Source organism: Abramis brama, assembly GCF_963993115.1.
Source record: "Abramis brama genome assembly, chromosome: 15".
In the NCBI taxonomy this organism is placed as follows: Eukaryota; Metazoa; Chordata; class Actinopteri; order Cypriniformes; family Leuciscidae; genus Abramis; species Abramis brama.
The window spans coordinates 33161084-33173597 of NC_139977.1; the positions used below are offsets into that span (position 1 = coordinate 33161084).

Here is a 12514-nt window from a genome sequence, read left to right on the forward strand (position 1 = left end):
GTTTGTACATTTTACTGTCCGGGTTTTTTATTTTATTTTTTATTGACTGAACCAACGCTAAACGGTTTTATTGAAACTCCCGCCCCCGACCTCAAAACCAACCAATCAGCTTTCCGGAAAATAATTCATCGTGCGAACGGGCCAATGCCCAGCTGAAACGACAGAGTCGATGTTTCGCGCATGCGCACGAGTCTCCAGCCATCATCTCGTGTGCCCAGCGTGCGGTGACAGACGGACGAACTGATTTCCGGTCCGTTTACCCAAAACATCCCGAACCGAGCCGGACTCAACTCATCTGAGGCCCAGAGAACAGAACATGGCGGGCGAGCGCGTCGCTCAGATGTCGATCAGTGAGTTTGATGATGATGATGGTGATGAAGATGACGCATATTGTCTGCAGTGTTGCGTCAGATCATGCTCTACTGCACTATAACACATACTGTACTCTATTTATATATACTGCAGTACACAACAATATATATATATATATATATATATACATATATATATATATACATATATATATATATATATATTCATACATGGTCTTATCAGAACATGATGCATGAACATAAACTGACAAGATCCATCAAATCTAACATGTGCACTAGGAAATAGATCTAACGTGGACTATTTTAAATATAAATGCTTCAGATTTTCGTAAATAAACTCTCAAATGTTGATTAATTGAGTGAATCATGACTAAGCAAAATAATAGTTTTTAAATAGTGATCGGTCGATATTGATTATTTTATAACCAATTTGCATGTTTATGTGCCCGATAAACGATATTTATTTATTGTTTTATTTCTGTTTTTGACAATTAAACCAACAGCCCTGAACAAACTGATTGATTTAACACTTTTTTTCAATACGGTGATTTCTGTAATTTCACTTGCATGCAAATCAAAATAAGTAAAGTGCACTGTCACTGAAGTGTATTTTTAAATAACCGGTAACAAATAAAGCATGTAAAAACAATTCTAAGATATTTTTAAAAAGCATAAACATTCTAAACTGCCTCAATAAATAAAAAAAGCATTGCTACTTAGCACTACATTTACATATTTTCATTTATAACAACAGCAGTAATATTAATAACAAAAGGCAAAATGTTATTTTATCTTTGACTAGTCTTGCGCACAATTCTCAAGATGGCGCCATTTATTGGTGAATCCGATATTACGAAACCGATACCCGGTTATGGGAAAATGCTTAAATATTGGGGAAAATATATGTAAAACCGATTATCGGTCGGTCTCTACTTTTAATCCTAGTGCTAGGGATGGGCGATACCAAACGTTTTACAATTCTATACCTTTTTCTATACTTTTTGTTACAATTTTAATAATACCTATTATTATTTCTTAAATTGGTTTGTGATTTTTCAAAATAATGTACATTTTTACATAAAAAGACATTACACTTTAAGGAAATGTACATCTACATAACATACTGGCCATTAATAAGAAATGTATTACAAAAACACATACGAGCACAATTAAATAAAAATGGTTATCAATATTTACTGAAATATTGTGATTTAAATAATAATACAACTATTTGTTATAACATAAATATGAATGCAATAACCTAAAATACCAACAACATAAAACATGCATATTTGCACTTGTTTTCTTAAACAGGCCATCATTTTTCCAGACCAACTTCTACTTTTTTTTATTTAGGCTTCCTGATGTTTTTAAAAGGAATCCTTCCAAATAAATAGCTTGAGAGTGTCGATATACTGCCGTAAGGACCTGAGCCTCTTCCTGCTCTTGTAAACTGGTGAAATGTTAAATCTGCTGTGGTTTCCTCCTGCAGAAGAACTGTACGTGTCTGATAAACAGGGCAGTGATGTGGATGGAGAGGGATCCGAGCAGAAGCCCTTTAAAACGCCACTCAAGGTGCCTGATGATAATCCACATCTTCTCATGAAATATGATTCTGGTCATTTTCTGTATTTCATTTCATACTTTATCCTTCATATTTCCTAAATGTTCTCAGGCACTGTTGTTTGCGGGAAAAGAGCCGTTCCCAGTGATCTATGTGGATTCACAGAAGGAAGGAGAGGTGTGTAAACCTTATGACTAACTAACCGTAACAAGAATAAACATGTAAATCTATTGATTGAAAGATGCACATACACTCTGCCCAGCGTAAACTATTACAAAACTGCTTGAGAAAAATAAATGATTTATTTTTTCTAGACATTTAAAGATGATACCTTTATTGAACCCATTGAAAAAACGAAGATCATATAGAATTTGAATTTAACTATTTAATTTTGTTTTTTGTATGCACTATATATGATTTCACATTGGCTAAATTTAATTGCTGTTTTTCTTTCAGAAATCTTCCACCACTAAACATACATTTTATAAAGGGTTTATTTAGTATTTACTTGCTGATACACAATGTGAGCAGACACGAGTAAAGAAAATTATTTTCCCAGTCTATAGATAGTAGGGATGCAAAATTTATCGGCCACCATATCGGCATCGGCCGATATATGTAAATTTGGCCGATAAATAATGGGTTATTTCCTTCAGCTGAGACACTTCAGATGTTCACTGTTCATCATGATGTTTTTGAATTGCTTGAAATATGATTGGAATCACTTCAAAAAAGGAAAATACAGTAAAGTTTGGATTTAGATTTATCGGCCGATATATCGGTTATCGACTTTCAAATATAAATAATTATTGGTTATCAGCTTTCAAATATAAAGAATTATTGGTTATCGGCTTTCAATTAAAAAGAATTATCGGTTATCGGCTTTCAAATATGAAGAATTATCGGTTATCGACTTTCAAATTTAAATAATTATCGGTTATTGACTTTCAAATATAAAGAATTATCGTTATTGACTTTCAAATTTAAAGAATTATCGGTTATTGACTTTCAAATTTAAATAATTATCGTTATTGACTTTCAAATATAAAGAATTATCGTTATTGAATTTCAAATTTAAATAATTATCGGTTATTGACTTTCAAATATAAAGAATTATCGTTATTGACTTTCAAATTTAAATAATTATCGGTTATTGACTTTCAAATATAAAGAATTATCGTTATTGACTTTCAAATTTAAATAATTATTGGTTATTGACTTTCAAATATAAAGAATTATCGGTTATTGACTTTCAAATATAAAGAATTATCGTTATTGACTTTCAAATTTAAATAATTATCGGTTATTGACTTTCAAATTTAAATAATTATCGGTTATTGACTTTCAAATATAAAGAATTATCGTTATTGACTTTCAAATTTAAATAATTATCGGTTATTGACTTTCAAATTTAAATAATTATCGGTTATTGACTTTCAAATATAAATAATTATCGTTATTGACTTTCAAATTTAAATAATTATCGGTTATTGACTTTCAAATTTAAATAATTATCGGTTATTGACTTTCAAATATAAAGAATTATCGTTATTGACTTTCAAATTTAAATAATTATTGGTTATTGACTTTCAAATATAAAGAATTATCGGTTATTGACTTTCAAATATAAAGAATTATCGGTTATTGACTTTCAAATATAAAGAATTATCGGTTATCGGTATTGTCCAAAATTTTCATATCGGTGCATCCCTAATATATAATGTTTTGAAATTTATGAAGTAAGGAAAAGTTATATTAGATGTATCTGTTTTGAAAAAAAAACTTTTAACGTAAAATTGTCACAAATGTGCTGCTTTTTTTTCATGGTGCATGCAAAATTAGTGCTTATTTAATTAATAGATGCATATTAGCATGCATATTTTGCATAAGAGCGTGTTTTAAGGTGATTCATAATAACTTGGCAAAGTTTGATAGGAATAGCATTTTACCTGCAGCGTATGACCTCTGGATAGTTGAACATTATGGTGTGTTTGTGTTGTCAGCGCTGGGCCGTCATCTCTAAGACTCAGATGAAGAACACGAAGAAGCTCTTCAATCGAGAGCAAATGAAGAGCGAGAGCAAAGACCAGAAGGAGGTACCTGGAACGTTCTGTGATTCCCCTGTCCTCTATAGACCTGTAATAACTCCTGTATCGATCATCTTTTGACCTCATGATTGACAGGCTGAAGATGCTGAACGCAGAGAGAAGAATCTGGAAGAAGCTAAAAAGATCACCATCAAGAACGACCCCAGCCTTCCTGAACCCAAAACCGTGAGTACTTTCTGAATTACGTACAGAATATAATATTGATCATATAATAGCACCGAGTTACAATATGAGGATGGGTAGGTGGTTTAGGGGCAGTAATGGATATAAATATTAAACAATTGCAAGTTTACATCTACATTTTTTTTAATAATCTTGCAATTCTGACTTTCATCTTGCAATTCTGACTTCAGTCCTGGAATTCTCACTTGGAATTCTGAGTTTACATCTTGCAATTCTGACTTTCATCTCGGAATTCTGAGTTTAAATTTCACAATTCTGACTTTAATCTTGGAATTCTGACTTGGAATTCTGAGTTTACATCTCGCAATTCTGACTTTCATCTCGCAATTCTGACTTTTTTCTTGGAATTCGGAATTAACATCTCATAATTCGAACTTTTTTTCTTGGAATTCGGAGTTAACATCTCACAATTCTGACTTTTCTCTGGGAATTCGGAGTTTAAATCTCGCAATTCTGACTTTTTTTCTTTGTTTCTGCCTTGGAGTGAAAAAGTTAAAGAGATAATTGCAAATGTTATATCTTTAAATCTCAATATAAAGTTTATATCTCAATTAGGACTATATCTCGCATTCTCATAATTGTGAAGAAAAAAGTCAGAATTGCAAGACAAAAAGTGATTGCAATCAAAGTGGAAATGTTAAATGTTTCTTTTTTAGAGACATAAGGTTCTTCAAATGTTGGCACTTCAAATGAATTTGATCCGATTTCATATTCTCAAAGAGCATCAGTCATTACGTTTGTAAGATGTGAATAAATGTACGCAAGGTAGTTTTCAATCTGGTTGAGAAAGTAGCCGGATTCAAAGGTTTAAACCGCAAATATTTTCCTTTATAAATTGATTATTTATGGTATTCACCGCCCCTTTTAATCAGATGGAAATCTCTTTAAGGGTTGAGCTCCATTGGATCCATTGATGTATTACATGAATACATTTCAAATCCCATTAAGCCATCAATCAGATTATTAATGTTCTAGTCTGCTTTATGAAGTTTTTCAGTTTTATTTTCTGTGCCGCTCAGGTGAAGATTGATAAACTGGAGCCGTTCAGAGAGCAGAGGGTGAAGGTGTTCGGTTGGGTCCATCGCTTGCGCAGACAAGGTGAGCAGATTTTCTGTGTTTTCTTCATCTAAAATCAATCAACATTTAATACAACATACATATAAAACAATATACATGTATTTTAAAATGTTTTTGCTAATGTTTTCTCAGGAAAGAACCTTCTGTTTATTGTGCTGCGCGACGGAACCGGTTTCCTGCAGTGTGTTCTCACGGATAAACTGGTACTGTGTGTGTTTGTTGATATTTTACACTATTATAATAGGTAAATTAGTCCTAGTCCTGTCCATCCTGTTAGTAATCAGGGATCTTACCACTGATCTGTCTCTTCTGCTCACCAAAGCTGCATTTATTTAATCAAAAATACAGTAAAAATTGTGAAATATTATTACAGTGTAAATCAGCTGTTTTCTATGTGAATATACAGTAAAGTGTAATTTATTCCTGTGATCAAAGCTGAATTTTCAGCATCATTACTCCAGTCTTCAGTGTCACATGATCCTTCACAAATCATTCTAATATGATGATTTGCATATCTCCATATCTTGAACTTGTATTAGCTCTGGAATGGGTTGTTTTTAGTCAGTTGTTTGATGATATTGAATGTAAGAAGTGAAATGCAGTGGAAGGTGTAGTTGAGATGATGGATTTTGTGTTTTGTGTGTTCAGTGTCAGTGTTATAATGGACTGATGTTATCTACGGAGAGCACCGTCGCTCTGTATGGAACCGTCAAACCTGTTCCTGAGGGCAAACAGGTAATATGATTTTAATGTAATAATGATTCATAGTAATTACCTTTATTTAAAGGGACAGTTCATTAAAAGGAAAGTTAACTCGCCCTTAAAATGTCATGAAACCCTAAATTAAATTTACCTCGATTTTTATGTGTGTTGAATGTAACCATCCGTTAGTTTTAATTGTAGGAGAAAACTAGTAAATTGTCTTTTTTTGTGCTGTTTTCAACCTCCGGACACCTGGCTTAATTATTCATGAGAATGTGTCCTTATCCAACGAGAAGACTCCTTGCTTAATTTTTCATGAGATGGTGTGTCCTTATCCAATGAGAAGACACCTTTCTTAATTATTCATGAGACGGTGTGTCCTTATCCAATGAGAAGACGCCTAGCTTAATTATTCATGAGACTGAGTGTCCTTATCCAATGAGAAGACACCTGGCTTAATTATTCATGAGACGGTGTGTCCTTATCCAACGAGAAGACGTCTAGCTTAATTATTCATGAGACTGAGTGTCCTTATCCAATGAGAAGACACCTGGCTTAATTATTCATGAGACGATGTGTCCTTATCTAATGAGAAGACTCCGAGCTTAATTATTCATGAGAATGTGTCCTTATCCAACGAGAAGACGCCTTGCTTAATTTTTCATGAGATGGTGTGTCCTTATCCAATGAGAAGACTCCATGCTTAATTATTCATGAGAATGTGTCCTTATCCAATGAGAAGACACCATGCTTAATTATTCATGAGAATGTGTCCTTATCCAATGAGAAGACTCCATGCTTAATTATTCATGAGAATGTGTCCTTATCCAATGAGAAGACTCCATGCTTTATTATTCATGAGAATGTGTCCTTATCCAATGAGAAGACTCCATGCTTTATTATTCATGAGAATGTGTCCTTATCCAATGAGAAGACACTTGGCTTAATTGTTCATGAGACAGTGTGTCTTTATCCAATGAGAAGACCCCTGACTTAATTATTCATGAGACAGTGTGTCCTTATCCAATGAGAAGACTCCAAGCTTAATTATTCATGAGAATGTGTCATTATCCAACGAGAAGACACCTTGCTTAATTATTCATGAGACTGCGTGCAGAACAGGGGGTTTCATGACCCTTAAAGTCTTTTCCATGCCTGTTTGATTTCTGAAACACAAAAAGAGTGTTTTTTTTCTCCATGCAGTTAATGGTTTTGTGTTGTTTTGTTTTGCGAGGCTCCGGGTGGCCATGAGCTGCACTGTGATTTCTGGGAGCTGGTTGGTCTGGCTCCGGCGGGCGGCGCTGATAACCTGCTGAACGAGGAGTCCGACGTGGACGTGCAGCTGAACAACCGGCACATGATGATCCGCGGGGAAAACGTCTCCAAGATCCTGAAGGTCCGATCCACCGTGACCCAGTGTTTCCGGGATCATTTCTTCAGCCGGGGTTACTGCGAGGTCATTCCTGAAGCACACACACACATTAAGCACACACTCCTTAAAAATGAAAATTAAGCCCATGATTTACTCACCCTGAAGTCATCCTAGGGGTATATGACATTCTTCTTTCAGACGAATACAATCAGAATACAATACACTGGGCTAATTTTCATTTTTGGGTGAACTATCCCTTTAAGAGTTCTTGAGGTAAAGGTTTGTGTTGTGTTCCTCAGATAACTCCGCCCACTCTGGTGCAGACGCAGGTGGAGGGCGGCTCCACCCTCTTCAGTCTCAACTACTTCGGTGAGAACGCGTACCTGACACAGTCGTCTCAGCTCTACCTGGAGACTTGCATCCCTGCGCTGGGAGACACTTTCTGCATCGCACAGTCCTACCGCGCCGAGCAGTCGCGCACCCGCAGACACCTGTCCGAGTGAGTGAGTGTGTGTGTGTGTGTGTGAGAGAGAGAGAGAGAGAGAGAGAGTGAGAGTGTTAGGGCTGTCAAAATGGCTGAAAAGCTAAATTTGAATTTCTTTCTTTAATATTAGCAAAATTCGAAATATATTCAAATTCTAAAGGCAATACTTAACGCTAGAGGGAAAAAGAACTGTATTGTCATATGCCCACTAGAGGGCGCAAGCGAGCACAATCAGCATCTTTTGAAACAATTGTTCTTAAAGGGATAGTTCACCTGAACATGAAACTTAGCCCATGATTTACTCACCCTGAAGTCATCCTAGGTGTATATGACTTTCTTCTATCAGACGAATACAATCAGAGTTATATTAAAAAATGTCCTGGCTCTTCCAAGCCTTATAATTGGAGTCAATGGATATATTTTTTAAGTCAATCAAACCCTGTCCATCCGTGATAAAAGTGCTCGAAACGGCTCTGGGGGGGTTAACAAAGGTAAATAAAAAAGAACAATTTTCTTACACAAACACATCGCTTCGCTTCAGAAGGCCTTTATTGAAAACAGTTGTGAGATGGGTAGGTTTAGGGGTCTGGTTAGTGTGTGTGTGTGTGTGTGTGTGTGTGTGTGTGTGTGTGTGTGTGTGTGATGGGTAGGTTTAGGGGTCGGGTTAGAGTGTGTGTGTGTGTGTGTGTGTGTGTGTGTGTGTGATGGGTAGGTTTAGGGGTCGGGTTAGAGTGTGTGTGTGATGGGTAGGTTTAGGGGTCGGGTTAGAGTGTGTGTGTGTGTGTGATGGGTAGGTTTAGGGGTTGGGTTAGTGTGTGTGTGTGATGGGTAGGTTTAGGGGTCGGGTTAGAGTGTGTGTGTGATGGGTAGGTTTAGGGGTCGGGTTAGAGTGTGTGTGTGTGTGTGATGGGTAGGTTTAGGGGTTGGGTTAGTGTGTGTGTGTGATGGGTAGGTTTAGGGGTCAGGTTAGTGTGTGTGTGTGTGATGGGTAGGTTTAGGGGTTGGGTTAGTGTGTGTGTGTGTGTGTGTGTGTGTGATGGGTAGGTTTAGGGGTCGGGTTAGTGTGTGTGATGGGTAGGTTTAGGGGTCGGGTTAGTGTGTGTGTGATGAGTAGGTTTAGGGGTCGGGTTAGTGTGTGTGATGGGTAGGTTTAGGGGTCTGGTTAGTGTAAGGGGAGAGAATACAGTTTGTACAGTATAAAAACCGTTACGCCTATGGAATGTCCCCATTAAACATGAAAACCTAACGTGTGTGTGTGTGTGTGTTCTCAGGTACACCCACATCGAGGCTGAGTGTCCCTTCATGAGTTATGAAGACCTTCTGAACAGGTTGGAGGATCTGGTGTGTGACGTTGTCGACAGAGTCCTGAAGTCTCCTGCCGCCCAACTGCTCTATGACCTCAACCCTGTACGACCCCTGACCTCTGACCTCACACAACACCATTATATGGGTTTCTGAACATCAGTAAACCCTTATACAGAGGTTCTCGCAGTCAGGGAAAACAAGGAAACATCCATTTTAAAAGCCTGGATTGTGTTTTCAGGCCTGTAAAATTCATGTAATTGGGAAACATTGTGAATATTCTTTTGAATAGTTATTATTCAATTCAATTCACGTTTATTTGTATAGCGCTTTTAACAATACACATCATTTCAAAGCAGCTTTATAGAAAGTGCTTGAGTCCACATTACAGTTTAGAGTGATCTGTTATCAGAGGAAACTGTCTAAGTATTTCAGAAATGTACATATACAAAATCACAGTTAGCTAAAAATGTATTAATAAAAAAAAAAAAGTATTTAATTCGGATACAATGAGCTCATTGAAGTAATTAATACAAATGATTATGTAAAATTTTGATCTTAAAATATAAAATATGATCTTTTTATTTTCCTCCTGCAGGACTTCAAGCCTCCCAAACGCCCGTTCAAGAGGATGAACTACACCGAGGCCATTGATTGGCTAAAGGAGCACAACATCAAGAAGGATGATGGGACGTTTTACGAGTTTGGAGAGGTTTGTTACGCCGAGTCTCATACGCTATTGCCGAGAGCTCTGAACTACGAAGAGACGCTCGATTTATGATGCTGTTTCACCGTTTGTGTGTCATTTCCACAGGATATCCCAGAAGCCCCAGAGCGCCTGATGACTGACGCCATCAACGAGACGATCTTGTTGTGTCGATTCCCGGCTGAGATCAAATCCTTCTACATGCAGCGCTGCCCTGAGGACCGGCGCCTCACTGAATCGGTCAGATCACACACACTTCTCTGGCATTAACCCATAGGGCTATAACTAGGGCTGGGGATCAAGAGGGCGGAGGAACCTTTTCATAATTCCTTGAGCTGTTGGTAGAAGTACCCAGATGTAGTGGCCAACCCATATTTTGGCCGATATTTGGCATTTTTTAAATATTTTTTCTGATTGGCTGATGTGTTGGAAACAGGACTTTTATTTTGACGGCGCTCGAGACTTTTATTTTGACGGGCGGCGCTGATAACACCAGCGGTCACTCGTTACTCATTAGTTTACGATCTCTGTCAGTCATATCTAATACTTTGTTAGACAGAACTGGTTAACAAAGACAGTAAATGGTATGCGATAACGCCAATCACTCCGCCCAAGTAGCAGTGCTTCGCCTTCTGAGAATATAGTTCCCAGTGTGTATACATTTAGAAGATGTCTGTGTCTCATGTGTCCTTGTTATTCGTACACGCTGTGACTATACACATCACAACATGTAAATAGGAAAATGTTGGCGTTATTTTGTCACTTATTGGGAGCAGTATGCTAGCTGGAGCCATTTACCTCCAGTCTTTGTGCTAAGCTAGGCTAGCAGGGGTGCGTCAGACAGAGTTACGGCACGCACTGAGATGAGAAGGGTGTGTGTGGACTTATCTAACTCTGGGGGATACGGTGAATAAGCTAAAGTCCCAAAAAGTCGGCGTGTTCCTCTAAGTGCACTTATCCTGAAGGTTGGCTGCATTAACAGTTTCCCTGTTCACATTAATGTTACAGCCTCTGCTATAACATTATATGTTCATAAATTAGTATCGAAAAAAAGTATCGTATCGAAATCGGAAATGTTTGAACGATACCCAGCCCTAGTCAAAACCAGCCTCGAAACAAACATATCCAGTAACATTATTTTCCCTGTCTACACCAAAACCATTGCATTCACAGCCAATCAAAACTAATGTGGTGTTTAACATGCGGCTGTGGGCGGAGCTACCAGCCAGGCATTGTAAATGAGTGTGCAGGAGAGCAGTGTTGTGAAAGGCTGATGTGTGTGTGTGTGTGTGTGTGTGTGTGTGTGTCAGGTGGATGTGCTGATGCCTAACGTCGGGGAGATCGTGGGAGGATCCATGCGTATCTGGGACGCTGAGGAGCTCCTGGACGGGTATAAGAGAGAGGGCATCGACCCCACACCCTACTACTGGTACACTGACCAGGTAACAGCCTCCTGCCAGTGGCTCACACACACTACTGTAGTAAGATTAGAGAAATAAATGAATACTTGTATTCAGCATGGATGCATTAAATTGATCAGAACTGATATTTATAATGTTACAAATTTGATTTGAAAATTTGATTTGATTTAAAAAAAAAAAAAGCTGTTTTATATTCATTAAAGGATCCTGAGAAATAAAATCTATCACGGTTTCCACAAAAATATGAACTGTTTTCAACATTGATAATGATCATAAATGTTTATAAGTATCAAGTCATCATATCAGAATGATTTGTGAAGGATCATGTGACACTGAAGACTGGAGTAATGATGCTGAAAATTCAGCTTTGATCACAGGAATAAATTACACTTTACTGTATATTCACATAGAAAACAGATGATTTACATTGGAATAATATTTCACTGTATTTTTGATCAAATAAACTCAGCGTAAGATGAGCAGAAAACGTTAAAAACCTTAATGTACACTTTTGAATGATCGTGTACATCTTGATAGTTTTGTATTTGCCCTGAAGTGATTTAAAATAGTGAATTTTGTTTTCAAATAGCTATTGTAGGACAAACTAGTTATTAAATGTAATTCTGTAATAATCAAGCCCTGTTTGCTGGAAGAATATTAAATAACATTTTACATTTACATTTACATACACAAGTGTACCCATACAAAATAAACAGCAATATTTACTAGCATATAAAATATTTTAATATATGACGAATGCATCGAGCAACTTTATTGATTGATAGCGCAAAAACATTAATGCTATCAGAATTATCTTCAATATTGAATATTTTGGCCAGCTCACAATGATTAAATATATTGACGTGTGTGTGTGTGTGTTGCAGAGGAAGTTCGGCACGTGTCCTCACGGTGGATACGGTCTGGGACTGGAGCGGTTCCTCACCTGGCTCCTGAACCGGCACCACATCCGTGACGTCTGCCTGTATCCACGCTTCATCCAGCGCTGCCGGCCTTAACCACACACACACACACACACACATCACTGCAAGAGACCGACTACAAAATCACAGCACTCTCTCTCATCGCTTCAGACCATACTTATATATTACTGACCATTATATAGACCATACTCATATATACACGTCATGTTTAAAGATCTAATCAGAAGACGGTTTGGAAGATGATTGTGTCTGTAATGTTCATATGTGGCATAATAAATCAACGAGATGATGATGATGATGCACTTGTGGTTTAATCCATTAG

At 37.2% G+C, this 12514-nt stretch overlaps 1 protein-coding gene across 1 annotated transcript; it reads left to right on the plus strand.

Annotated features, from left to right (window-relative positions):
* The first annotated feature begins 171 nt into the window (after positions 1-171).
* Positions 172-12487, plus strand: nars1 (asparaginyl-tRNA synthetase 1). The gene is made up of 15 exons (XM_084137318.1): positions 172-350; positions 1825-1907; positions 2008-2073; positions 3900-3992; positions 4080-4169; positions 5207-5285; positions 5397-5467; positions 5913-5999; positions 7201-7422; positions 7638-7837; positions 9094-9229; positions 9723-9836; positions 9939-10070; positions 11141-11272; positions 12136-12487. Exons 1-15 carry the CDS (start codon positions 317-319, stop codon positions 12265-12267), a joined length of 1671 nt encoding a protein of 556 aa, XP_083993444.1. The 5' UTR covers positions 172-316; the 3' UTR covers positions 12268-12487.
* The last annotated feature ends 27 nt before the right edge of the window (positions 12488-12514 follow it).

What these genes read in the sequence shown, in the direction of transcription:
- nars1 (XM_084137318.1), top strand. Translation starts at nt 317, where the DNA reads ATGGCGGGCGAGCGCGTCGCTCAGATGTCGATCA. An exon ending in GTGTTCTCACGGATAAACTG is followed by an intron (nt 5,468 to 5,912) that starts GTACTGTGTGTG and finishes TTGTGTGTTCAG; the next exon opens with TGTCAGTGTTATAATGGACT. An exon ending in ACCGGCGCCTCACTGAATCG is followed by an intron (nt 10,071 to 11,140) that starts GTCAGATCACAC and finishes TGTGTGTGTCAG; the next exon opens with GTGGATGTGCTGATGCCTAA.